The sequence below is a fragment of the Poecilia reticulata genome, linkage group LG4 (assembly GCF_000633615.1).
Source record: "Poecilia reticulata strain Guanapo linkage group LG4, Guppy_female_1.0+MT, whole genome shotgun sequence".
NCBI lineage: Eukaryota > Metazoa > Chordata > Actinopteri > Cyprinodontiformes > Poeciliidae > Poecilia > Poecilia reticulata.
In genome coordinates, this window is record NC_024334.1 from 9861156 (window position 1) to 9886615 (window position 25460).

Below are 25460 nucleotides of genomic sequence, written 5' to 3' on the forward strand. Positions count from 1 at the left end.
GGTGTCAGTAGTTGTTTATGGCATCAATTCAACCTGAGCATGTGGAGATATCAATGATTCACAAACCTACCTCCCCCTTCCTCCAATTTCACACAAACGCTGCTGCTCTTTGCTTCTTCCTCCTCTTCTTCCTTCCCGTTGTCACTCACTCGGCTGGAGGAACACGCGTTTTACCCACCGGCCTGCGGCTACACCGAAAAAAAGACAAAACCACAGCAGTAAGTAACGATGACGCTGACTGACAGACAGGGTTCCAGTGTGGGGAATGCTGTCAGAACTTGTTAACTGGACATTTCTGGGTATTTACGGGGAAGAATAGTCGGTTATCGAAACTGATGTTAGCCGAGGCTAGCAGGTTGCTAGCTGGCACGCCTTCCGAGTACCGGCGTGAATGGCCGCTGGTCCAGTTTTATGTTCTTCTCCAAATGTCGGCATTGACATGAGAAAAAGGGTATGTTTTATGACTTGAATTATTGTTCGAGTGGGAGACAATTACCATTAATCATCAGTGTTCACATCGACTTGATGCTCAAAAAAAACAAAAAAAAATATGGCTAATGTTCAGGTTAGCAAGACGCACTTTTATATGATGATAGCCCTGATGAGGCTCTTTACTGCAGCAGTAAAGAGCCTCGTTTTGTAGATACATATGTGTTTAAGTTTATAAAACACGTTACATGTGTATCGGAATGGGTGTAATTCAGGTCAAAGCGCAATGTTGAGCTTTCACTAAAAAATATGGCTTAGAGCTACTGAAAAACCAAAATTCAGTTTCTCTGAAAACTTAAATTTTACAAATTGTATTTGAGTAAGAGATGGTCATTATCACTCTTAACATTATTGCCAAGATCATTAATGTTAAGTTTAGTGGAAGGAAGAATGTGCCCTAGGAGCAGTGATGGCCTTGATGGGGATGGAAAGGAGAACTGATTTAAGTATTTTGGGAAGATTCATAAGATGTCTACTGCAGTTGGAGTCAGCATGTCAATAATTAGCACACATAGATGTATTCAGGACATACCCACCTACCCATCAGGACATACCCAGTGTTTTAGAGGATTTTGTGTGTTGTTGATAATCAAGATGCTGATTTCATGTAACAGCAAGGGTTAGCACCTGCCCATACTACTGATTTATTGACCATGATCAATAATGACTGCTGACTGTTTAATTTGTCAGCATTTTACCCAAATCCCACGGGGAATTGATATAGAATTGTCAAGAGGAAAACAGGCCAAAGATATAGATAAGTTGAAGGCCAACAGGCTTCCTTTATTCATCAGCAGTTCCACATGCTGATTGCCTCTGTCATGCTACATTGGTGAAGCTATTCATGGAAAAGGATCTCTGACAAAGTATTGCATATTTATACTGTACACAGACATCCTTTTTTGTAGGCCAAAGTCATATTTATGTTTTTGAGAAATGTAATTTTGGGTTTTCATTACCTCTAAGCCATATTCATCAAAATAAACATTTGAAATGCATCATCGTGTTTAATGACTCGCTGCATTTAACATTTGAAATTTCTATTCTAATTTACTGAAAAGCGTGTGTACCCAGCTGGACATTAATATTAAATGTGTCTTATATCAACCTTTATAAGGTGTTGAAATTCCCCCTTTTTTCCACACCTTTTATCTTTTAAATGCTCAATTGCTGCTTCTTGGTAATCAGTGACACAAGTGAAGTGCAAATATAACGTGTTGTTTCTTGGTCATGTTAATATATGCACTTTTAACATAACATCAAACAAATGCTAATGGAGAGTATTAGTCAAGGTAGGCAGATCATAAACAGGAATTACTCGTCTTGCACTGGTAAGTAATTGCAGCCGATTCCAAATTCACTTGTCTGTTTGTTGAAACTCTGTTACACCCTAAACCTGCTGCTAAACATAAAGCAATGTTTGCTGATTAAAACAGTAATAATACCAAAAAAAGCAAAAACAGCTGGACATGACATTTGTAGCCTGAGTCGAGACATTATGATCCTAAATATATTCCTGGAACTAGATTTTTTGTAATGAACACAGTTTCAGATATCTTCTACAAGATCTCACAATGTTCAAATTTTATGATATTGACTATAATGAGGACTAACCAGTAGGGAGTTATGAAGAATAAATCATGAGAGAGCGACGATCAAGACCTGAACAATATGCAAGCACTAGAAAGTTCAGATGCCGAAGGAGGTAGAAAGCATTGCTTAAAAGACAGATGGCTGGACGTCTAGGGTACGTCGAGCTACATCACAATCACAGCTTGTCCAACTTAAAATGGTAAATGTTGTATTGCAGACCATGCACAGTTGAAGCACTCTCTTAAGGTTTGAAGAGAATCAAATAATCAGAAAAATACATCAATTTGTATTTTTGGAAAAATTTATAAAAATGCCCAATAAAAGTCTGTGCAGCATAAATTTGATGTGTGAAATTTTCTTGAAAGTAATAATATCTTGTCTCGTTCTCATGAACTCAATATCGAGACACCCCTAATAATACTTTCTTTCAACTGAATGGTGTATGTGGATAGCCTGAAACTAATAGATTTTGGCTTGAGCATGACCTTAGCTTTATTTTATTTTATTTTTTTACACATTTGCATGCCATATATTAAATTTACAAGGTGGTGATTGTTAAATTTCTTTTTCACTTGCTTGCGGTTAACTGGATGAAAAGAACGTGTTCAGAGGTTCACTTTGTTTATAGCTTGACAGCTACAACTTTACCGAGGAAGGTGAGTTAAGAACATAAAAATCATATGTGAAACTCCTGAACTTTCCAAAAGGGAATTACTGTTGGCTCCATTTTAATGTTGTGTAAGTGAGTAAATGCCTTTTTTTATTTTGTATTATAAACAACATGACTTGCATAATATATAATTTATTACATGAACTTACATGAACATTGATTTCCTTTGGATGCTCTTTATCTCTATTTACATTGTTCATATAGTAACCTGTACATTACCAGCAAGTGGATATAGCTTGCAATTCTAAACCTTATGCAGTGTACTGTAATAGTGTCCAGGTCCTATGGACCCTTCCACATTTTGTGATGTTTTAACCACATGCCCTGTGTGTTTTATTGTGATTTTATGTGATAGACCAACCACTAAAATAGTGCAGAATTATGAGTAGAAGAAAGTGTTTGTTTTTTTCCCCCAATAGAACCAACTTTTGCCCCAGTATTAGCAGCAATGTCTCTTCCAGTTTTGCAATTTTAGGTTTTTCTTCTGCTTTCAGGCTCAGTGAGATTTATTCATTAATCTTGAAGTCTTTCCACTGATTCTAAATTGAATGAAGTTTTAAACTTTGACTGGGCCGTGATGACTTCTAAACCGGCTCTCACAATGTAAAGTCCTGGGTGCTGCTGTCCTGCAACTTTCAGATGTTGTTTTGCCACGACAAACCCAGTTCAAACAAATGAGTCATTAGCAGGACACTGTACAACTTGAGTACATGGTGTAGAGTTGCAGGACACTAGCCCCCAAGGACCTAAGTTCAGTCTTCTGATATAAACTCTTCTACTGGCTGTATATTTAGCGGTGGTCCCCTGCCTCAATTTCCACTTTTCTAGAGTCTTTTTATTTTTAATTTTTAGGTTTTCTTTTTCTGTAGCTTAATTGCTGTGCTGATCAGCTCTGATCAGATTCTTTCACTGCTGAAGAAAAGCAATTCCACAGAATGATGCTGGAACCAAAAATCTCACTAAAATACACTGACGTTTGTGGTTTTAAGGTGACAATGTGGGAAGGAGTAGTCACCCTTTGCATGTTAACTCTCCACTTTTTGAACTATGAGTTATTATAGTGCTCTGTGATTGCTTACTGCCATAATTCTGATCTGACAATTCATACCCAAAATGAACACATTAGTCTGCATGCTGCTTGTTTTTTTTGTTGAGGACTTGCCTGTGGATTCTCTCTAGTTTGCGTATACTTCCGTTACATTGGAAAATATGCCATTAATGATCTGTCGCCTAAAAATGAACCCTTCTTTGTCTTCCTGCCTTTGTAACTAACCCAAAAGCTTGTACTTGTTATTCTCTTTTTGTCCTACAATTGCCCTAAGATGTCCAAGAAGATCTCCCAGTGCTCTGTTAAGGACCAATCGGAGCATGATCAGCCTCCCAGCCAAAGTCAGTTGGATCAAACCAACCTGGGCTGTAGGAAAAAGATGGAACCAGGCCAGAGAAATGGAGAGACAACCTCTTCTTCTCCAGAGAGTGGTAGCTTGAATGGAAACGGAAAGCGCAGTGGGAAAAGCCGTCGCCGCAAGAAACGCTCATCTAATCCCGGGAGCCACCATGAGGGAAAGACGGATGAAGTGAAAAACAAAGAGAAGCCTGACGAACACACCAGCCAGTCGCCTGAGCAACCGGCTGCATTGATGGGCTTGCAGTCGGAATGTGGCAGTGTGTGGTTTGAACGAAACATCTACGAACAAGCTGAGAGCCTCTACCAGTGCTGGCTAGTGAGCTCTGCTAACCGGATCTCAAAGCCCAACCGTTCACATCAGTCCTCAGGGAAACGTTCAAGCAATCCATCCACCGTGGTTCCATCTTCCTCTGGACCGGCTTGTCACCCTGTTGATCAGGTGGCTTGCCACCACATAGTGCAGAAAGTATGGGTCAATAAGACGACTTTCGACCAAGCAGAGCGGCGCTTTGTTGAGGGATCTGCTCCCCCATCAGCTCCTAACTCCCTTGACCTCTCACCTCCGACAAACTGCTCTGGCGCCTCCAGAACACCCGATGAAGGGTATCAGTCTCAAGCCCCGACTCCAGCAACCCCTGTTGTCCAACAGGCAGCTGGTACGCCGGCTCCTCGACAATCGATTAACGGGCTGCCGCGCATTCCAGTCGAGCTGCTGAGGGAAGTGTGGCTCGACAAACCTGCGTACGATCGTGCCGAAGCAGCCTTTTACCAGAACCTGTATGCTAACAATTCTTCCAAGAGGCAAATCTGCACCCCCACCACCAGAGGAAGTGACCACCCTCAAAGCCTTATGGAAGAGGAAGAGGAAGAGGAGGAGGACAGTGAGGACATGGCAGAGGAAGAGAAACCACTGATCCTGCAGTGTAAAGCAGAAGTCTTTCATGCCCTTCACCCGATTCAGGAGGAAGAAGAGCCAGCCGAGTCCCTTGAGACTGAAGAACCTTCCGGAGTGTGCTTCTTCCTTCACCCGGACAGCGAGCCGGTGTGGCTGGACAAGTGGCGGTACGATGCTGCAGAGAACCGTTTTCAAAGCTGTGGTTTGGATAAAGTCTGCGCGGCGAAGAAGAATCGGAGGCCGGAGGCAGAAAAGTCATCAGCGTCCTCCAAGACGCCTAAAAGGGACAAGTATGACCAAACCGGGGGAATGGAACCGCTCCAGATGTTTCAGTTCATCGTTCATTACTTTTCATTATAATTTTCCCTCCTTTCAAATTCTTTTTTTCTTCTTTCACCTTGTTCCTTTCATTCCTTCTAGATCATGTATTCATTTCTAATTGTTTTATTCTTTCTTTTCCTGAGTTTGACCAAAATTGTTTTTCCTCCCACCATATTCCTTTCAGCATTTGTAGAGTTGTACTTGGGGTGTCTGGTTGTATGGAAGCAATATAAAATGTTTGAGTTCATACTTGATGCATTCTAAATCATAAGTTTAATGTAGAAGTTAATTTTCTTATCCCCTGACATTTTTTCCCTACATTCCTTTTTTTTTTCTTCTTTTTCTTAGAAAAATGAGCTCAGTGGACTTCTTGGCTCAGGAGAAGATATGGTTTGAGAAGCCTCGTTATGATGAGGCGGAAAGACGCTTTTATGAGCGAACGAACGGCTCATCGCAAAACATACAGGTAATCCACCCAGACTATTTAGGTTTTTTTGAATCAACTTTCTGTCTTTCCAACATGTCATACGTCCTAAAGCTATAATTCTAGCGTGCAGTCATTATAAAATGGTGATTGGGTGTTGCACAACGTTTACAATTAAATTCATGGCTAAATCATTATAACGCAAAACTCGTGAGTACAGAAAAAGTCGATGAGGTTGTGAAGAAGCAGTGTGTAAAGATGGGGCAGATTTGCTTTTATTTTAAGATGCGTGTTGAGATGAAGACAATTGGTGCAGAAGCATTAAATTTTAAAGTGGCACTTTCATCGTGAAACTGGCTTTAAAAGTGCACAGTCAGCTCAGGTCTTTTCATAGAAAAAGATTGTCAAATATTTCCTTGTTTTCATTGTAGGATATTGGAGCCAATGCCATCCTGCAGGACATTGCTCGAGCTCGGGAGAACATCCAGAAATCTCTAGCCGGGGTAAGAACTGAGACAATTCCTAAACTAAAACATTGAACCGATCTGCCTTGGCGGTCATCACTTTGAATGAAACAAACAAACCAGCCTTGTTGTTTGTTGTCAATGGTAAACTGTGCTCCCGTATTTCTATTTATCAAATTTAAGAGTAAAACGCATTCATGGAACTGTTTTAGCTGTATGTCCAACTTTAACTTCTTTGCTACTTGTGAAGGTTTAACATGTCCTACATCAAGCTGCCAGTACAATAACTACATTCAAAAGAAAATTGGAGCGAATCAATCAGTAACCATAATATGTATTGTTTCCAGTTTCAAATTGATGAAAAACAAACAAAATGTTTGGAGTTGAATACAGAAAGAGAGCAGATGAGAAAATACCCGGATGACGAGAGGAAATGTGCAGAGCTTACTGCCTCTGAAGGACAGATTGGATTTGACTCATGAAGCGTTTTCAGGAGTTCCCAGGAGGCTTGGCTGTTGGCTGCATTACTAAGGGAAAGTTCATGGTCATCTGACTGCCGGCTGTAACCAAGAAAGCAACACTTCCAACTCCAAGCCTTTACATGGCAGAGTTTTGCAGAAGAGCAACTTTTCAGTCATTTTGTTGTTTGAAAACAATCTGCTGAGGATTCTGCAGCAGCATATCTCATTCAGCCAGACTGTTACTGCAAAACTGGCCTGAAAAGGATCAAACTGTGCTCCAAATAAACTTATTTTTAACATTTTTGATGACCATCTGATTACCGTCTGAGCAGATTTGAAAGCATAGGATTTGGATTTCTCTGTTCCCTGCATGAACTATTTTCTTTAATTCCAACTTGAAGCTTGGTTTTCCTTTGCTTTTAGACTCCCTCTCCTCATTGTTCTGTTTTTTTTATGTAGCTCATGCAACTTCCCTCTGCCTCATTGCCATTTCCATGCCCTGATTTCTTTCCTTGTTCCACCCTGCACTCCCCTCCTCCAAGCTGAAGAATACGCTGAGTAACAAAGGGTCTTCCCAAGCTTCCCTGACCCAACTGTCTCATCCTGTAAGTTTCTGAGTCTTGCATGTCGCTGGAAGCATCTGCTGCTGCTCTCAGCAGGTAGTCTGAGCAAGCAAAATGTGATCAATCTGATTTCAAATTCAGTTTGTCAATGACTTGCAAAGTGGTAGCACCTGTTGTTTTTCTGTCTGTTTCCATACAGACCCTGTTTCTCTCCAGTCTTTGTTTTGCTAAAGAGGCCGTCATGTTGAATAACTTTTGTTTGAATTGTTTTTTTAATGTACCTCTGCAGAACTCTGGCAGCAGCAACAGCGGTGCAGGTGATCAGGGAGAAATCATTTCTCGCATCAAAAGCCTCGAATTGGAGAACCAGAGTTTATACAAAGGTTGGTTGTCATCCACCGTCATCAGTTTGCAGTTTCTTGTCTTTAATGCTTGGAACTTTTTATGTTGCTACTTGTATAGCTCTAGGCTTTATGCTGAATTAGGTTTTGAGTCGTCACAATGAAAGCAAATTTCTTTTACAGAAAATGTGTTCTTTAAAAGAAGATCAGCCATATATTTTAGAATCTGAAGACTTGGTCATTTCATAATATATTTACCACAAATGACAAAATATATATATTTATATATCCAACCGACGAGCACACTTTGGAAGGCTCTGTTTAAATTTCTTCAGAAATGTTCTTGTTAATAAATAAAAAGTTTTTAAGAAAGCCGCTTTTAAGAGTTTTTGTGGCCTCTTAACCTTAATTAGATCAGGATTTTAAACAGAACCTGTAGTTCTAAAACTGGTTTAGAATAAAATAATAAAAACATTAAAATTCCTTTTACAATGTTTCACAAAAATAAAAGTATCACAAATTACAGACCGATTTAGATGTCACGTATTTAATGTAGTGTAATTCTTTGTATTTTTACGTTTTTTTTTTGAAGTCTTAGTTGTATATTCTGAAACACTTTTATCCAGATTTCCGCCTCCCTAACCACGAAAAAAATGAAAGTTCAGTCTGGAAAAGTTTGGATTTTAACCACATTTATAGTAATTGAGTACTGAACCTCAACTTTGGGTTTGACAGTCTGGTTCTTTTAAAAGCTAAATGACAAGCAATATAACTTTTCTTTTGGCATAGGAACTAATTTAACTAGAACACAAGTGTTTGACGTATTTTGCAAAACCTTGGTAATAAGAGTGATGAATAATGTTTCATTTCTGCATGATGTTTATGATTTTAACATCCCTTTTTATTTATAGTGAATATCTGATGTTTGTCAGTGCAAAGAAAGGATATGTTGATTGTGCTTTTTTTTTCTTACATTTTTTTCATTATACACTTAACATCATCTAGATTATATTTGCATAATTCCATAACTGGGATCCTGTTTTCAGTGGTAGACAACCTACGAGCAGCGCTCTCCAAACTGGAATGTCGAGTTGCTGTTCTTGAGAAACGTCCAGCATCAGTGACCCCGGCTCCTGCTGCCTCCGTCCCCTTCACAAATGTGAGTGGATGCTGACCATTTGGTGATCTGTCATCAAAACGTGCAAGTTCTCACTTAATTTCTCCAGGGCACTGCTGTCCAGCAGAAGGCCAGTGCCCCAGTTAAACAGGAGGAAGAAGACGACGACGATGAAGACGATATCGACCTGTTCGGTAGTGACGAAGACGAAGAAGCGGAGAAACTTAAAGAGCAGAGATTGAAGGAATATGCAGAGAAGAAGGCAAAAAAACCTGCTATCATCGCCAAGTCCTCAATATTACTAGATGTTAAGCCTGTAAGATTTTCTAAACTTCCCACCCTAAAATGCTCTTTATTTATAAAACACAGGCCAACTTCATGTTCTGTTTAACTTTGTTCTTTCCTGCTTGCCGTAGTGGGACGATGAGACAGACATGGCGAAGCTGGAGGAGTGTGTGCGCTCGGTGCAGGCAGACGGCCTGCTATGGGGAACGTCCAAACTGGTTCCTGTGGGTTACGGCATCAAGAAGCTCCAGATCGCATGCGTGGTGGAGGATGACAAGGTGGGAACAGATTTGTTGGAGGAAGAGATCACCAAGTTTGAAGACTATGTAAGTACATGGATTTATTTAGTTATCAGTACCGTGTTTCGGGTCAGCTTACTTTCTGAACAGGTCTCAGGGCCAGGTAATGGTGACCCTCTATCCATTTAAAGGCTAACCCTATCACATGAAATTAAGCCTTTCATTTGGGGAKATTTTACCATATTAATTTTCAGTTAGAATATTTAACACCTGTAGTTTAAAATAATTCAATGTTTTCTGTATATTTCTGTTGGGTTGTCAGAGTTGAAATGGGCACCAATGAATCTTTCTTCACAAATCTTTGTCCAACATGACTGAGCAGAATGATGAGCTGCAGTAAACGTTACTGTAAACAAAGTTTAATAGGTTTTTGTGACCAAATTATTTTTGCATTTTGAGTCGTGGATGACACAAAGAGCAAACTTCCACATTTTTATTAAGTTTACAGTTTTGATTGGTCCCATGTTTGCAGACAAGGTTCTTAAATATATTGCATAAGGGTTTCCAGAAATATAGCTGAGATTAGCTGTAAATGTCATCAGTTTACAATTTGTTTTGTCAATAGGCGTAATACATGGATGTTTCAAGATCAATGCACCCATCCCAGAGCCTGAAAATAATTTTAACCTTAAAATGTAAACCTTAATTTTAGCTCTAATATTCAATTTGGTTTTTCATGAGTTGATTGTAAGAAAAATCTACTTTTCTACTGAACTGAATTGTTAGTTATGGTATGGTGTTTTACTTTAATAGTAAATGAGTCAGCTTCATCCTCTCAGTAGATTCTGTAATTAACACTGTTTAGCTATTAGTGGAAATTTGATGCAAGTCAATACAATCAGCTGTATTAGTCCAGTGCTGCCATCATGTGGCCAAAATATCAAGTTTATCTATGAGCAATCTCTACAGTTCACTGATTTTTTTCTTCTTTCCTTTCCTGCTGGTTTCAGGTTCAGAGTGTGGATGTAGCAGCTTTCAACAAAATCTGATTCAGCAGCAGCTCTTCATCACTCCCCGTTTCTCTGCCGATTGTGACAACGGTTGACAATAAAGCAATTCTTGCACTGACGTTATTGTGTTATGATAATGTAAGCAAATCAACAACTAATATTCCGTTATAGCGTATGTGAGCAGCACTCCAATCTAATGTCAACTATTTAAACTGAATACTAAAAGTACGATCCTGCTACTCTGAGTAACCTGGGTTTACACTGCCAGCTACAATGATTTACACTTGATTGTTAGAACAATGTTTGAATATTGAAATCAGTTACTTTTTCCAACTATAATCTTTGTTACATCAATCTTCAGAAATTATGTTTAATTCTTTATATAACCTGTTTCCTCAAACTGTTTTGGTAAATTTTATTCTTATTCGAACTGATCAACTGAAAACACTCATGAATGCACCATGTCATCAGTGGTTAACGGTTCAGAAAGACAATAAAACTTAATTTATAGAATCCTTGTTTTTTTGTTGCCACATGCGTTTAATTGAAGAAAATTTGAAGGAATAAAATTAGTTTAGGTTTACTTTAACTTTTACTTATGGGCTACAGAGTATAGGAGAGATGAATCATCTGAAACTAAACTTACAGATGGTTCATTTCTCAAAAGCAAATATTCATGCCAAAGCGTCAAAATGAAAAGCCTCTGGCACCATCATTTATGAACAAAATAACAAAAGTGCTTTGTCATGTTTTCAGGTTTAAATATTAGAAAATTTGTGTGATTTAAATTGCAACAATCCCATGATTTTGACATCCTGGTTTTATTTTACAAGTTTGACACTCACCTCTGCTGTCTGCCTTTCGCTGCATGAGGTTACTGCTTTTCACTGAAACATTGAAACGGTAGTTATTCATTACTTATAAACACACCTAGAATGAAAAGTAGACACATGACTGACTTACAGGAGACACTTTGGGGAAAAGTACCTGAATTGTAGAAGGAACTGCAGCTTTTAGTCAAGTTATAAACAGGTTGGGTCATTGAGGCCTGATGAGCTGCTTTATGACTCTCCAGGAAGTCTTACTGGCTCCTGTTGCTACCCTCTGCTGCTCTGGCCCTCCACTGTAGGAAACGCTACACATTCTAGCTAAATGCTTCATGCATTTCTCTTGATTTTGAGGTGAATGAGTCTAAAAGCATCAGCAGAAAATGTATTTTCCATTCAAGGATCACAAACTGGCATCTCAAAGCTTCTGGAGCATCTTGGTCAGCATGTCCACCACAGGAGGCGTCTCTGCACTGTGGGGAGCTGCAGACCCTCTGCTCATCCCAGTTCTGCATCTCATCTATATATGTGGTAACATGAGCCAATCCAGTTTCTGCAGAGGCTGTACATCTGCTGAAAATTAACCTGTCATGTCTTAAATAAACAAAAAGCTTGAGCACACTTCTGTCTACTGCTATGCTGCTCTTGTTAAAGCAGAAAATGCGTTGCTATATTAATATTCTGACAAAATCTCTTGAGCTTGACTACTCAGCAGCAGAAGAATGCAATCCGCGTTTTCCTGTGGAAAGGTGTGCCTCTGAGCTGGAGGAACACGAAACACTGGAAGCTGAGTTTGACACCTGCTGGTGAAATATGGAACTGCATGGATATGCTGAAGCAGGCTTTAACTCAAGTTTCACAGGATTGAGGAGAAAGAGATTACACATATAGCCACRAAACAAGAGTTATTAAGAATGTCTATTCATCCATTTGGGGGTAATATATTTTATAAGACCCCTGATTTGCATGTTTTCTTCTCCCATGAAGAATTTATGGATAAGAGGAAACCATATGAAGCAATCATTCAAATCTCTCTGACCTTCCTTCAGAGGAAATAAAACCACTTGGTTTTAAGGATATTGAAGCCTTTATAGACTAATGTCCCTTCAGTTAACAGACTGCCTGCCAAATTTTTCCTTCATTCTAAATTCATTCTTATTCAGAGGAGGTTTATTGACTACGGCACGTGTTCCCATAAAGAAGACAGTTTCAGGTCTCTGAAAGTCAGAAGCAGATCGCTGACAGCAGCAAGAACCTGGAGGTGAGAACAAGATGGAGGTAGATCATCACAGTCCATCCATCCATCCATTTTCTTACACCCTTGTCCCTTAGTGAGGTCGGGAGGGTTGCTGGTGCCTATCTCCRGCTAACGTTCCTGGCGAGAGGCGGGGTCACCCTGGACAGGTCGCCAGTCTGTCACAGGGCAACACAGAGACACACAACCATGCACACACACACACACACACGCACACACACACACACACCTAGGGAGAATTTGGAGAGGCCAATTAACCTGACAGTCATGTTTTTGGACTGTGGGAGGAAACCGGAGTACCTGGAGAAAACCCACGCATGCACAGGGAGAACATGCAAACTCCATGCAGAAAGACCCCAGGCCGGGAATCGAACCCAGAACCTTCTTGCTGCAAGGCAACAGCTCTACCAACTGCGCCACTGTGCAGCCCATCATCACAGTCAAGTACACAAAATATGCCAAAGCGAGAGCCAACTGAGCACTTTGGTTGTTAGAGAGAGAAGCAATCGTTGTTATTGACGTCATCCATCTTCAGACAAAGAACAGGTAGAGCAGAGGAAAATGAAGTGTGGGCAGAGATGTGGATGCGAGGATTCCTGCACCTCAACTAGATCTGAATGAATGCATTTTTGTTCCACCAATTCTCACATGAAWATCAGTGTGTCTATGTTATGTTAGGTGTATTTTCCTAAAATTCAAACAGAATTGTATCAAATGTATTTTTKGTTCAAACTCTTATTTCCAACAGTATAAGAAGCAGTTCTACCTTTGAGATTAATACTGACTGCTGTTCAGCAGCCTCACTGTACAAAAGCGAAGCCACAAAACAGCGCCATAAAATACGACCATCTAAGTAATGTATTTTTTTTAGGTTGTAAAAAAAAAAAAAAATCTTTATTTAATCGGTGCTGCTTTAATCGGTTCACTTTATTCACCATTGAGTGTTTACTGACTTAAAACTGAGGACACTGACTACTATTTGCCTGTTTGTCTCTTTTGTTGGGTGTTTTCCAACTTGCTGTCGTTGGCTGTTGTCACATTTTTGTTCTCTTGCCAGACTTTCAATTATTCTAATCTTTTTTGGTCTGGATTTGAATCCAGACTCTTCTTCCATCTAATTTCTATCTTTTTTTTTTCCCCCCCAATAAATCTTACTCTACATACCGACCAAGAGACTGGGATTCCTGTCTCTTCCTGTAAATCTATGGATAAATGTTCAAAATTTGGCTAAAATCCTTTAAATTACACACAAGGAATGTTAAATGTCAAACTAAATCAAAAACCCTACCCAGCACATCTATCAAATCAATCAGTGCACGTACGTGGTGATGAAAATAATCAGGATTATTGCAATTTGCAAACAAAACAACCTCAAAACATAGCAAATTACATAAGTAATCAAGATGGTAAAGAAWCTGCAGAACAGCAAAATTCCTCAAAGGATCCTACAAGACATGAGTTTCTGAAAATCATTGTTAACTATGTATACCAAAAATAGCCACAAGAGGGCGGGCTTGGCTTAGTTTAAGAAAAATTATTTGCAAATTGACRATACAAAAGGAATAAATTACTGTGGAAAGATAAAAAAATATTAGGCAAGCACTCACTTGCTCCAGGTAACAAAATACAGTAATAGAATACATTTTGGCTAGAATAGGTGCATAGAMATCATAAAAAGGGAAGCAAACTTAACACAGAAGACTAAATGAGTTATAAAAGCTTCAAAATGTGCATTCAAAAAGCTGATTCTGAGAGTTTATTGATTCTAATGCATGGGGAATGACACTGAYCCAGTGAGTGGATTCATTCCTGATGACCCCTCCTGCTGCTGCTGCTGCTGGGAGGATAAGCAGCCCTCACAATGCAGAGGCACTGTGTAAAACTACAGGATCATTTCTAAATCAGAATCAATTGGGAATAAAAAAAAATAAAAAATAGGTTGATGTAAAATATTTGGAAAAACATGATTTACACTCTAAAGGAACTTTCACTTCTAATAATTCAAAGATATGAAGTCCTTMAGCAGAAAGTATGGATATATTCAAAGTTTGACAGTTTTAATCTGGTGGAAGATTTTTTTTAGCTGCTCATTTCTTTTTTTTTTTCTTTTTCAATCAATAGATTAGTCCACTGGAAAAAAACTGAAGCACTTCATAGGCATGTCGTGTGGAACTGTTTTTGTTGATAAGTGGTAACAGCTGATTAGATTCAGGTTTTCTTTGCTGGTTGTCAATGTTTTTTTTAGGGATTTGCTGTGGACAACTGAGTGACTTTGGGTTGACTCTTAATCTGTCCGTACAAACAGACAGAAACATGGAGCAGCAAGTTCTCCCCACGCAGATCAATAAACCTGATAACAACTCAATCCTGCCAACTGGCATTGATTAATGTGCTGGCAGACATGCAGGTCGAGATTGCTGTGAGATAGATGAAAAACCACTTATCCGTCCCCTTGTTTTCTTCAGTAATACAACTACAGGATCAAAATTTATTCACACGATGGAACCCAAGTGAGAATAGAGTGGGCCTGCAAACCYATAGTSGGGGTTAGTTTGTTTTGGACACCAGATTAAATGTCAAGGATTAGTTAGTGTTAAATTTCATGTAGCAACGGCTTCACTCGTAGCTCTCGTGCATCAGAACATATCCGAAGAGATGAGTTTGATTTTCTGAAAGGCTGAACTGCTGTGATGTTTTTAAAATACCCAACAGCATAAAATTCCCACCGACTAACCATTTAGCACAAGAATTAAAAAGGAAAAACAACAATCACCTTATGATTTACATCTGCATTTGCTGAATCTTAAAATGTTTTTTTTTTGTCAACTCCTGTTGAAACTTTCAACATTTTGGGATTTACAAATAGTTATTGTGCATGAAAACTTTTAATTCGCAATGAACATTGGTGCTTCCTGTTTGTACTGCAGAGCTCTTGTTTGTATGAATTATCCCGGAAAATAATTTCAAGACAAACAAAGTTGTATAAACGTCGGCTTTTCAGCCAGTACTTGATATTCATTATGCATAGAGGCCCAGATTCCTTTGTAGAGAATCAATATTTGCATCATGTTTGAGTCATTAAACAAGAGACAAGACCTGATTGGTTGTTTACAGCTCTAATGTTGCAGGGAGGTAAATAAAGCTTCTCATCTTGCAATCATCTCCATCCCTTCTTCACACCCCCGTAGGGCTTCAAACTCATTTCGGCAGAGTAAGAGGGCCAGCGACATGTGCCAAGAGGAAGAGTGGGATTTCCACGAATTAGGACAAACAGATGAATTAAACATCAGGACACTGTCAGTTTCTGAATCTCTTTCTCGAGTTTGAAAATAAAAAAAACAGAAACAAAATGGAGACGCATCAGACAAGGAGCTATCTGTGTTAAAGACGGGCAGAGTCTGGAGCACAGAGCTACTTGGTCATAACAGGAAATGTGCAAGCGGAGTTGATGTTCCTAAAATTACAGATTTTGGTGACATAAATGAGATCATAATAAATTGTTACAAAACCTTTCCCTAGTATGTGACAATTGTCACAATTTCACTTAGCAAGTGAAAAAAATTGCAATAACCCAGTTGCATAAGTACCTACATTTGAAACTACTACTTTTAAATTCAGGTTTTTTTTTTAGCATTGAGTCTTTAAGTATCGGATTCTCATATTTATGGCAATATTAACCAACCTTGCACAAGATCTGTACTTTTGTCAAAATATGAGAGCAGTTTCTTCACAGCATTCTGTAGAAGATTCTGAGCAGGTCAGTCAAAAACCTTTCCTCTGGTTAAGCAGCTCTGTTGAGCACCAACAGAGCCCAACATCTGGGTGCAAGATGCTGGCAGGCAAAATGGGCATGGAATGCTTTAATAAGTGACGGGAATAGTGTACAAGAGTGTCTGTGCAGAGTATCGGTTAGAGGCTCCCCGATCAAAATAGGAGGCACCAGTGAGAGGGGTGGGGAACAGAAGAAAAAAACTTCCACGATAAACGGGTGATCATTAATAAACCAGGTATCGAAACCAAAAAGAGGACGTTCAGGATAGGAACAATTCAAGAACCTGAAAAAACAAAAAAACAAAACCTAGAGCTCAAAGACAAATTAGAGAAGTTGGGGAGAGTGAAGGCCTCAGAGGAGTAAAGAGTGGTAAGATAAAAGTTGAAGTTTATTAAGTAAATAAAGTCTTTCGCTCTTGGACATGCTGACCGATAATGACAGTTTCTGGTCTGTTTTTGAGATCGTGTGATATTTTATGAGCATCACATAAAACTATCTGTTCTGCGACCTGGTTGCAGTTCGGTGTGACATCTGGGTAAGTATTAGAAATGCAGCACAGCTACTGGCTGTTTCATGGCGTGAGAAGGGAGATGACTGTACAAAATAAATGTCTGGAGAGAATTGTTATCTTGGACGGCTGAGCTTTATTTCTGGTTGATCAGATTTACTGTAAATAATGGCAGAACTCAGAAAGAATCAAAGATAAAATGAAATCAAAAGGTGCTTCGATAAAGCTTTTGTTTAAGGATGTAGATACTTTTGCAATCAGGTCATGGAAACCATTTTATCGTTTTGCACTCCTTTGTTTTTCTAAGTGAACTGAATAGGATTTAAAAAAATATGAGGGAAAAAAAAATTTGATGTTAAAAAGGACACAATCAGATTAGACAATGACTTCATGGTTAAATCAAAATTTATAAGATTACAGTGATTGTAGGAAATTATTACGTCTCCTCTTCATAACAAGTATAGTAGGAAAATACAAGGTGGAAATCATTCAGTTTCATCTTTTGCTTGATAAAAATATTACTTAATTAGCAAGAGTTTAAAGATAAAACATCTGAAGCTTCCTTTAGACATTCAACAGTCCCTTGGTATTAAAAAGTCCATGTGTTACACCGAGCATCCTTCATTCATCAATAAAAACTGGAATTATGCAGATTAGCTTTGCAGAGACAAAAACATAACATTTCAACATAAACATAAAGTAAATAGCTAAATAAAAACTACATTCTGTAACTCCTTCATTTGTTGTTAGGAAAAGAAACTTTTGGTAAAAATTGTACATTACTGTTCCTTCAACAAAAAAGATAAAGTTAGTGGTTTACAGACTAAAACAAAATGCAGAATGCTTGACGTCTTCAAAGAATTTACTACYTTCTAAACAGCTACATAGTGTCATTTTGCCCTCATCTTTAGTTGATTATGTTAGYGTGTTATTTGTGCTAAAGTCATCTTAAATTAGACAAGAAAATCACAAGAAATATATATTTTTTTCAGATCCAAATGGGCATAAAAACATACTGCAACACAAACGTCAGACAATCAATTTTGGTAATTTCATAAAAAGAGAATCAAGCATAACAGCAATCTTGTGATATTATAACGAACTTGATTATTTTTTTAAATACGGACTCTTACATGTTTTAAACGTAGCTCAATGTTTAAAATGTTTTTTAAAGTCAAGAAGAGGAAATGCAAGCGTCCCAGAAAAGGTACTTTTTAAAAAAAAAATGTAAATAAACTCTCACTAAAATCAGGCTTCGGGCTCCRTCTCTAATTTCTACTCAGAGAATTCACAAACACTTTAGTATTCTGCTTATCACGTTTTTATAGATGTTCTGTTGCTGTGAATATGTTCATTATGTACATTATCCAGCTATTATTTGAAAAATTAACTAATCTTTGCTTATGTTTCAACATTTTGCTTACAAACTTTCTTGTAATTTCTTGCCTTCAAAAAGGCCTCTCCAGGAATTCATTTGTTTTTGCTCTTTCACTCTAATCATTTTCATTCTAATCAGTTTCTCTTCCTTGTCTATGGCAGTGTTTTGTGCATTTTGAGGCTAAAAAAATAATAGATGTGCAAGTTGAATCCCCTAATCGGCCCGGGGGGTGAGGCAGTAAAAAGGTTTCTACACAATTTATGTTTCTAAACTATCATCCTTGTCCATATGAATCTGTTCAAATGTGTCAAGACTTCTAAGGTCTATGTATCTGATTTGGATTATTTTGTTAAGTGTTTGAGGTTTAGTATCAACGTGTTCCAGGTATTTAAAGCAACAGAAGTATGTCATATAACTGCAATAACTGTGAAATGCAAACCCATGAAAGTTTGGGAAGGTTCATGTTATTATTATTAAAAAATACTTTCATATGTCAACATAATGAAAGAGTCAACTTCTGATCTTGAAATGGTGCAGCCATTATTGTCGTTCTTACATTTATTACAAATAAAAAACATCTAAGTATGGAAAGATGTATCTCCATACTCAATATTTTTTCATTCTTATGCAGATTCTAAACATACTAATAGTAAATTGTATAACTATCAACAATGCACTGAAACCCTGGGTGACTTTATACTTCCCTTAACCTTCAGGATGGAGCTTGTGATGCAAACCAGATTTAACTGGTTAGCTACTCCCCACAATGAGGTTTTTCCACATAGCTAAAATAGATATGACTAAGCAGACAGACTCACTGTGAGGTGGAGATACTGACTGGATGTTACCACGAAGGCATCCAACTTGATAACATGAAAAATCACTCTAATTGGATATATCTTAGCTGTTGGTGTCATGTATAATCCAAAGCGGAAGAAGGCGAAGTTGAAGACAAAAAACGATTGAAAAAAAATAAAAAGATCAATGACAACCAAAATGGATGTAAGTTTTAAATTCAGTTAAATGATAGGAAGCAATTTTGTATTTATGGCAGGCCTCTGGTAAGAGAAAGCCCTGTCAACACACCACTGGGTTAGCAGCCTTGTTCAGTCTGCATCAGTTATGGTTAATAGGCTAATGTCGACTGAAAAAGAAGTAAAAGTTCAAATAATTATTTTTAGGAAAACCTTCAGAAGCCTAGAAACTACAGATCAAAACCACTTCAAATATTACAAGAAAGTTTGTCTTATTCTGCAATTAAAAAATAAGGTACTTATTAAGACTTGTGCATGTAGTGCATCCCTACAGGTAATGGTCAGAAACCTGGATATGGTATCTGCATATCCAAAGGCTCAGTTCCCCGTAACTTTAAAGCTCTTTTTTTTTAGATATGTATAAAAATATCTCTCTTTTTTTGGAGTGCTTTCTACTCAAACATCTGCAGCTCTGAGTAATTTCCCTGAAAAAAAAAAGGAACATGATTCAGAACCGCAGAGGAGGAGGAGGCCTCAGCTGCTTGCTTACACAGTTCAGTGCCTCAGACACATTCAGAAAAAAAAAAGAAAAAAAAAAACTGAGACAAAGCTTGCTTTTTTCCTCACAAGTACGAGCTACACATTCCTCTCATTCTCAGCTGGTGCTGCTTTTGGTCTCAGCTTCTTCTGGGAAATCCATGGTATTCTACACTTTAGTTCTCTGCTAAAAAACCCCCCAAAAACCCCAGAAATATATCCAGAGTGTTATACAAACATGCCTCAAAACCCCGATGCAGAAATCTGCAGAACATCTTCAGAATGCAAGGTTAGAAAATTACAGGTTTCTACTTCTTAGTGCCTGATTTGTGTTAAAGTAACCACGGCAACCAGACCCCGATTTGCCTGCTTTGACAAACAGGTGTGAATTAAGGCTTAATAATTTCTCTCAATGACAGCTTACGTGTAACAAGCACCTGAGTCAGCATCTGTCTTTTGAAGAATAAAAACACGGACGTCATCTACAAAGAAATAGTTGAAATGTTCACACTTTGGCTTTCATCTTTTTAAGCAACAACGAAAAAAAAAATACTCCCCCCTGTTATTGCTTTTTTCCTCCTCTGACAAGTAAAAAAAAAAAAAAAAAAGTGATAAAACAACCTGTCTGGCTGAGCTGTTAATTTCCATCTTTGGTCTGTCACTTTAGGATCCGCTTGAATAAAAAAAGACGCCTCTTTCATCCCTTCCTGTTGACAGCTCATTACCTTGCCCTCTCTTTAACTCAGAAACCCCTCATCACTTTTCTAAAAACTCTCCATTCAGACGTCTTTCAGTTCCGTCTCCATCTGTAGGGTGATGGAATATGAAGTCACGCACATTCTCAGGTCCGAGCAGGGAAACAACCTTTCTTTGTTTGTTTCTGGAGAGAAGCACACCAGGCTGATCCGTTTCGCATTAAAGTATTAGTGGCTCATTAATTTATTGGGTGTGGAAGGAAGAAAACAGATTTATAATCTGAACAGATGTTTAGTCGCTCCATCTAATATGTGGAACAACCTGTTTTTGCACATCCTGGCTGCACAGACCGGTAATTACTTCAATATACGCTCATTCCTTGGCCTTTAGTTCCAGTATGGCAGCATATTTTAGCTGATACGGTCAAACGTGTCAAATTTGTTTTGGTCCTAAAAATAGTCATCTTATTTATGTTATGTTATATTTTACAGATTAGGGCGTTGGTGATTTAATACTGTTTTTAAATGATGAGTGAGATTTCTATAGAACTTTGCGTATTCAGTCTGGTTTGTGGCAGAATCAAGGAACAAAACACAACAATTTTTGATTAAAATTCCTCTCAGTGCTGGATCCATTAGAGCTGCGGTGTCCAAAATGTTTTCCATGTGGACCAAAAGCGCCTGGTTGAAAATATCAGAAGGTTTTTACAGGCAAAAAGACAAAAGGTTTTATTGTGAAATTAGAAAATGTTACCTGCTTAGCATTAAAACAAACACACAATATTTTACTGAAAACAAAGAAATCAAATGCAAGTTTGCCCTGCTCAAGAAAAGGTTTATAATTTCTTAAAATTTTGGCTTGATTTTTTTTTTTTTCTATTGTCTTTGTCTAAAAAAAAAAAAAAAAGTCATAATTTGTGTCATTGTTCAACAGTGGACATGGGCTGCACACAATCATTCCGAGGGTCTCAAAATGGCCCACAGGCAACACTTTGGACACCCCCGCTGCAGGAAAAAATGGGCATCTTGATTTGCACAAGTTTTGAAAATAACTAATTCTGTGTCACTGATCAATTTCTGAGAAAAGCCAACTTCCGCACATAACTCACACAAAAAGCTTCTTTTGGAGAGTTAAATCATCCTGAAGTGGAGTTAAAAAACTTGGATTCAGAAACAACTGTTTTATATAAACTGGAGGTTGAAGTCCTGCTGTGACAGTGATATTCACCCTACCTTCTCAATCTCAAACACATTCTTTTAAGCCTTTAATTCTCACTTCCTGTTTGGTTTTTCTGAGCATCTTTTCCAGACTGCTATAAACAACTGCACAGGAAAATAAAACAACCTTTACCATGTAGTTTAAAATTACAAAATGTAAAATATATATTTCTATTTAACATATATACTTTTTGCAGTTTTTAACTGGCTTTAATGCAGCAGCTTAGTAACACACTTAAAAAAATTCACCCTTTTATGCATAAAAAATTGTGTGGTTTTCAAGGATTTTAAGGTTTTGTTCTTATCTATAAGTCTTTAACCCATTTAAAGGCAATGTCACCACACTAAATACATTCATTAATACATAATCAGGTTGTCATTAAATTGTTAAAGCAGACAGGAAACTTTTAAAGGCCAAAGATACAAAAAAATTAATTGAATATGATCATTGTTTTATTTTACTTTATTATTTTTAAAACTGAAACTGCAATAAAATAAAGGCCCTTGTTTTTTTTCTGTTATTTTTGCATCATGAGCCAGAAATGATGGCAAACAGCCAGCCTTTTCCTGTGTATTTTTATGCATAAATATATATTTTATGTAGTCTGACGGACCTCAAACCAGTGACAAAACTGTTTCAAAAGCTGATATAAAGTTTGGAAAGCAGCAGGTCATCAAGCCTGCCTTGCTTCTGAAAAGCAACTCTTCCCTTTGTCCTAAACTAATGCAGGGCGGGTGATACATTTAAAAGCCACGGTAAAAATTTGAGTTACTCAAAGGACAGCAGGTCTGGGTGAGGCTCTGCCTCCTCAGTGCCTCCTCCTGAGTCTTTACTGCAGGGGGCGCCGTTACCAAGCAGGACCTCCTCCCCCAGGCTGATGCGGCAGGATGCCTTGCCCAAAATCGGAGAGGAGGCGAGCCGGGAGTCTGGCGAGGACGCCCTCTGCCAGACGTCGCAGGGTTTGGCTCGGGACTCCAGAGGAGGATTCTTGTTGATGAGGTCTGGCACAGAGAGCTGAAGCTGGTGCCGACGTTCCTCCTCATCTCCTTCTGAGCTCCCTTTTTCCTCCTCCCCTTCTTTGACTTCATCAGTTGTGGATTTGGTCTCCTCTGTCTCTGAATCGGCTTTGTTCTCCACCGGACTGGGCCGCCCTGTCATTTCTGTCGACCTCTCCTCCTGCTCCTCACTGCCTCCTGGTAGCTTTTCCTCACTCTTCCTCTCCTCTTTGGGGCCCTGAGATGTTTCGTCAGGGGAGGGCAGGAAGGGGGGAGAATCTGCCGGCTCTGGCGAGGCGACCACGGGGTCAGAGGAGATCATCATGTCCTGGGTCGTCTTCAGAGCTCGAGGGACGCGCTTCTTTCCTGTTGGCGGCGGTGGGTCGAGACGAGGAAAGGAGTCAAACATTTGGCTGGAAAAGAGGAGAGGGAGGAAGGGATTAATCCCAGGAGCTAATGGACCAGGTTTTACTACAAAAGCTGAAACTGTTAAAATACAATAAAATTATTTACTGCTGTAGAATATCCAGTAAAGGTTTTAATTTGGTGCCCTCTTTTACTCTTTCCTGTAGGCCTGAAGCCTCTAAAAAATATGGAAAATGTGAGAATAGGATAAACACCACCATCATGCCTTAATAAAACCATCATTCCTTTTACCTTTACACTGAATTACAACCATTTAAAGCTTTCATGCTGCCTCAGTGCAGCTGACTGAAAACACAGATCCTGGCCTACGATTAAGACTTCAAACCTCCTTCTGCCTGCAAATGACAGCATGTTGCGTGATGGAGGAGTTGGAACAAACCGACTGCTTTCACTTTAGACCAACATTCTGATGATTAGTATCACAGATAATCAAAGCCCAGAGTATTCAGCAAACTAAATTAAATCTCACAGGAGTTGAAGGTTCAGACACCTGCAAACCTTAACAACATGAAGTCGATTAGCGCTCTCCATGTACACATTTTTTAAACCAAATTTTCCAACCATTTTCTTTGCACTCTCTCTGTTCCTTTTCCATAGTAAAAACTCCCTTCCTTATGCTTTTGTGTTATCACTGCAAGTCATTTCTCGACCAGCCACCAGCTGGTCGCAGCACATGGCTGCTCATCCCGACCGTCCCGGATCTGGTTCTGCTGCTGGACGTTTCTTGCTAGGTTTGAGGGAGTGGCTCCTCTCCACCGTCTCGAGACGTCACCTACAAACCGTTCTGGAGGAGAACAGCGAGAGCAGCACACCCTCTGCTTTCATCAACGACACGAGTCCTCCGTCACGCAGTCAATATCAGGACAACAAAGAGGAAGATGCTGCTGCCGCCACACATCATTTGCAGCAGCTCTGTTCGTCACCATTAAAAAGACATGCTTGTGTCATTTCATCTGTCAACAGAAAAAGGAACTGCTGCATTTGGACAATTTGAGTTGTGGAATAAACTGAACATTGGAATGAATAAAACACAAAGAAACAAACTGTTACGAAACTTTTTTTTAAAAACAAAAATATACTAATTAAAGTGGAATTAAAAATTTGGTCTTTAAGTGTTCTATTTTTTCTAAATAGAACTCTTAGAAGAATTCTTTTCCGCTTCTTCTCTGCTGAGAGGGTTTAACCTAGTGGGGCTAATAACGATTCATTTTCAAGTAAATGTGTGAGAGAGGGGCTAGAACAGTCAGAAGCTGATGATTGTGCTCATTTATCACCACAGTTAAAATGACGGCTTCTGCGGTGACATTTTCTCCTGACCAGCTTGTTCCAGCCACGGAGACATTTTCCATCTACTTTGACAAAGTTTTAAACCAAAGTTTGCACTGTACATTTTACTCTCGGCATGCTGTAGGGAAATGTTCTTGCATGAAGTAAATAATATAAACCTAAATGATTATTACGATTTTTATTTGTTTTAATTCAAGATTATCAGTCTTTTTTTTTTAATAAACGTTGACAGGACTAATTGAGAATAACAGCCATCACACATTGAATTACAGTGTAATGTAATCTGTTCAGATAATACAGAAATTTTTTAAATCATAAATTTCATTAGAATTATTGAAACAGTTTATCATAATAATTCAAAATAATACGTAACAACAAAAATAGGCCTGGTAGATAATGGTTTAGATTAGAGCACCTGAGATATTTTCTTACAGGTGCAAAGTTGACGTAGCAGGGGATGAAATGGGGACATGAGCTGGAAAACTCAAACAGCAGGAACTGATAGCAAACAAACAAAGCAGACACTTGTGCTCTGTTTACACTTTTTGAGTCTCATTTATCAAAAACCTGGAATACATTTGGGCTCAGAAATGGTAGGAGGACAAGTTCCATTTGTGATTTATGAAACCAGGTGTCTTTTGGCCAATCCCAGTTTCCACACAAACAGGTGTTGATATGTTTGGCAGCAAGAAACGATTGTCAGTTACAGTCAATGAATCCCTTAATTCACTGTTGCAGTGGCACTACCCACAAACCATTTGAAAAATATACAAATAAAACAGCAGAAAACACATTTTCGAAGTGCAAAACAACAGACACACTAAAAGTCAACCAGTAATGGCATTCTTCACACGAATAAAGCATTTGCAAATATTATGATTTATCTTATACTACTTGCTGAAAATGAGTTTTATAATAGACGTGCTGTCTCCCTCTGACTCATAGCAGTGCATCATGCAACAGAGCACCAAATTAAACCCGACTGTCCAGTGCAGTATTGTGCACAACTACACAGGCCAAAATGACTTGCTTATTATTAGGCATGTAGAAATAAATCCTGTACCCAGTCCAAGGCCAACCCATCATTCCTTCAATACCCCAAAAGTGTCATTCCACAGGAGTCCATGAGCTTTAACTGAAATGTCCCACTGTCCAAAAACCTCAATGTGAAGAATAGCTGTAATGATATCGGAGATCAGATTTCCTCTCTCAAAAAGGGTTTTAGAATTTGGCACTGTGCCATAATGACAATCCTTGAAAGGTAAAATTGAACTAATAACTATTGATCACTCTGCACAAAAGTCTCT

At 38.6% G+C, this 25460-nt stretch overlaps 2 protein-coding genes across 9 annotated transcripts in view; one reads left to right on the forward strand and one right to left on the reverse strand.

Annotated features, from left to right (window-relative positions):
- The first annotated feature begins 14 nt into the window (after positions 1-14).
- eef1db (eukaryotic translation elongation factor 1 delta b (guanine nucleotide exchange protein)) lies at positions 15-10399 on the forward strand. Of its 8 annotated transcripts, none has more exons than XM_008406687.1 (11): positions 138-218; positions 2681-2738; positions 4075-5345; positions 5725-5842; positions 6232-6303; positions 7268-7330; positions 7578-7671; positions 8676-8788; positions 8856-9062; positions 9163-9357; positions 10281-10399. In XM_008406687.1, exons 3-11 carry the CDS (start codon positions 4075-4077, stop codon positions 10317-10319), a joined length of 2172 nt encoding a protein of 723 aa, XP_008404909.1. In that variant the 5' UTR covers positions 138-218; positions 2681-2738; the 3' UTR covers positions 10320-10399. The 8 variants fall into 8 exon arrangements, with proteins under 8 accessions (XP_008404907.1, XP_008404908.1, XP_008404911.1 ...); XM_017304522.1 differs by having other exon boundaries at positions 141-218; positions 2711-2738; XM_008406685.2 differs by lacking the exon at positions 2681-2738 and having other exon boundaries at positions 15-218.
- A 6630-nt stretch (positions 10400-17029) lies between these two features.
- The window catches only part of c6h1orf226 (chromosome 6 C1orf226 homolog), a 28331-nt gene continuing 19900 nt past the window's right edge, over positions 17030-25460 (reverse strand). The window contains exon 5 of the mRNA XM_017304262.1: positions 17030-22853. Within this exon, the coding sequence (XP_017159751.1) occupies positions 22214-22853 (640 nt within the window). The 3' untranslated portion in view covers positions 17030-22213. The remainder of the gene's footprint in view (positions 22854-25460) is intronic.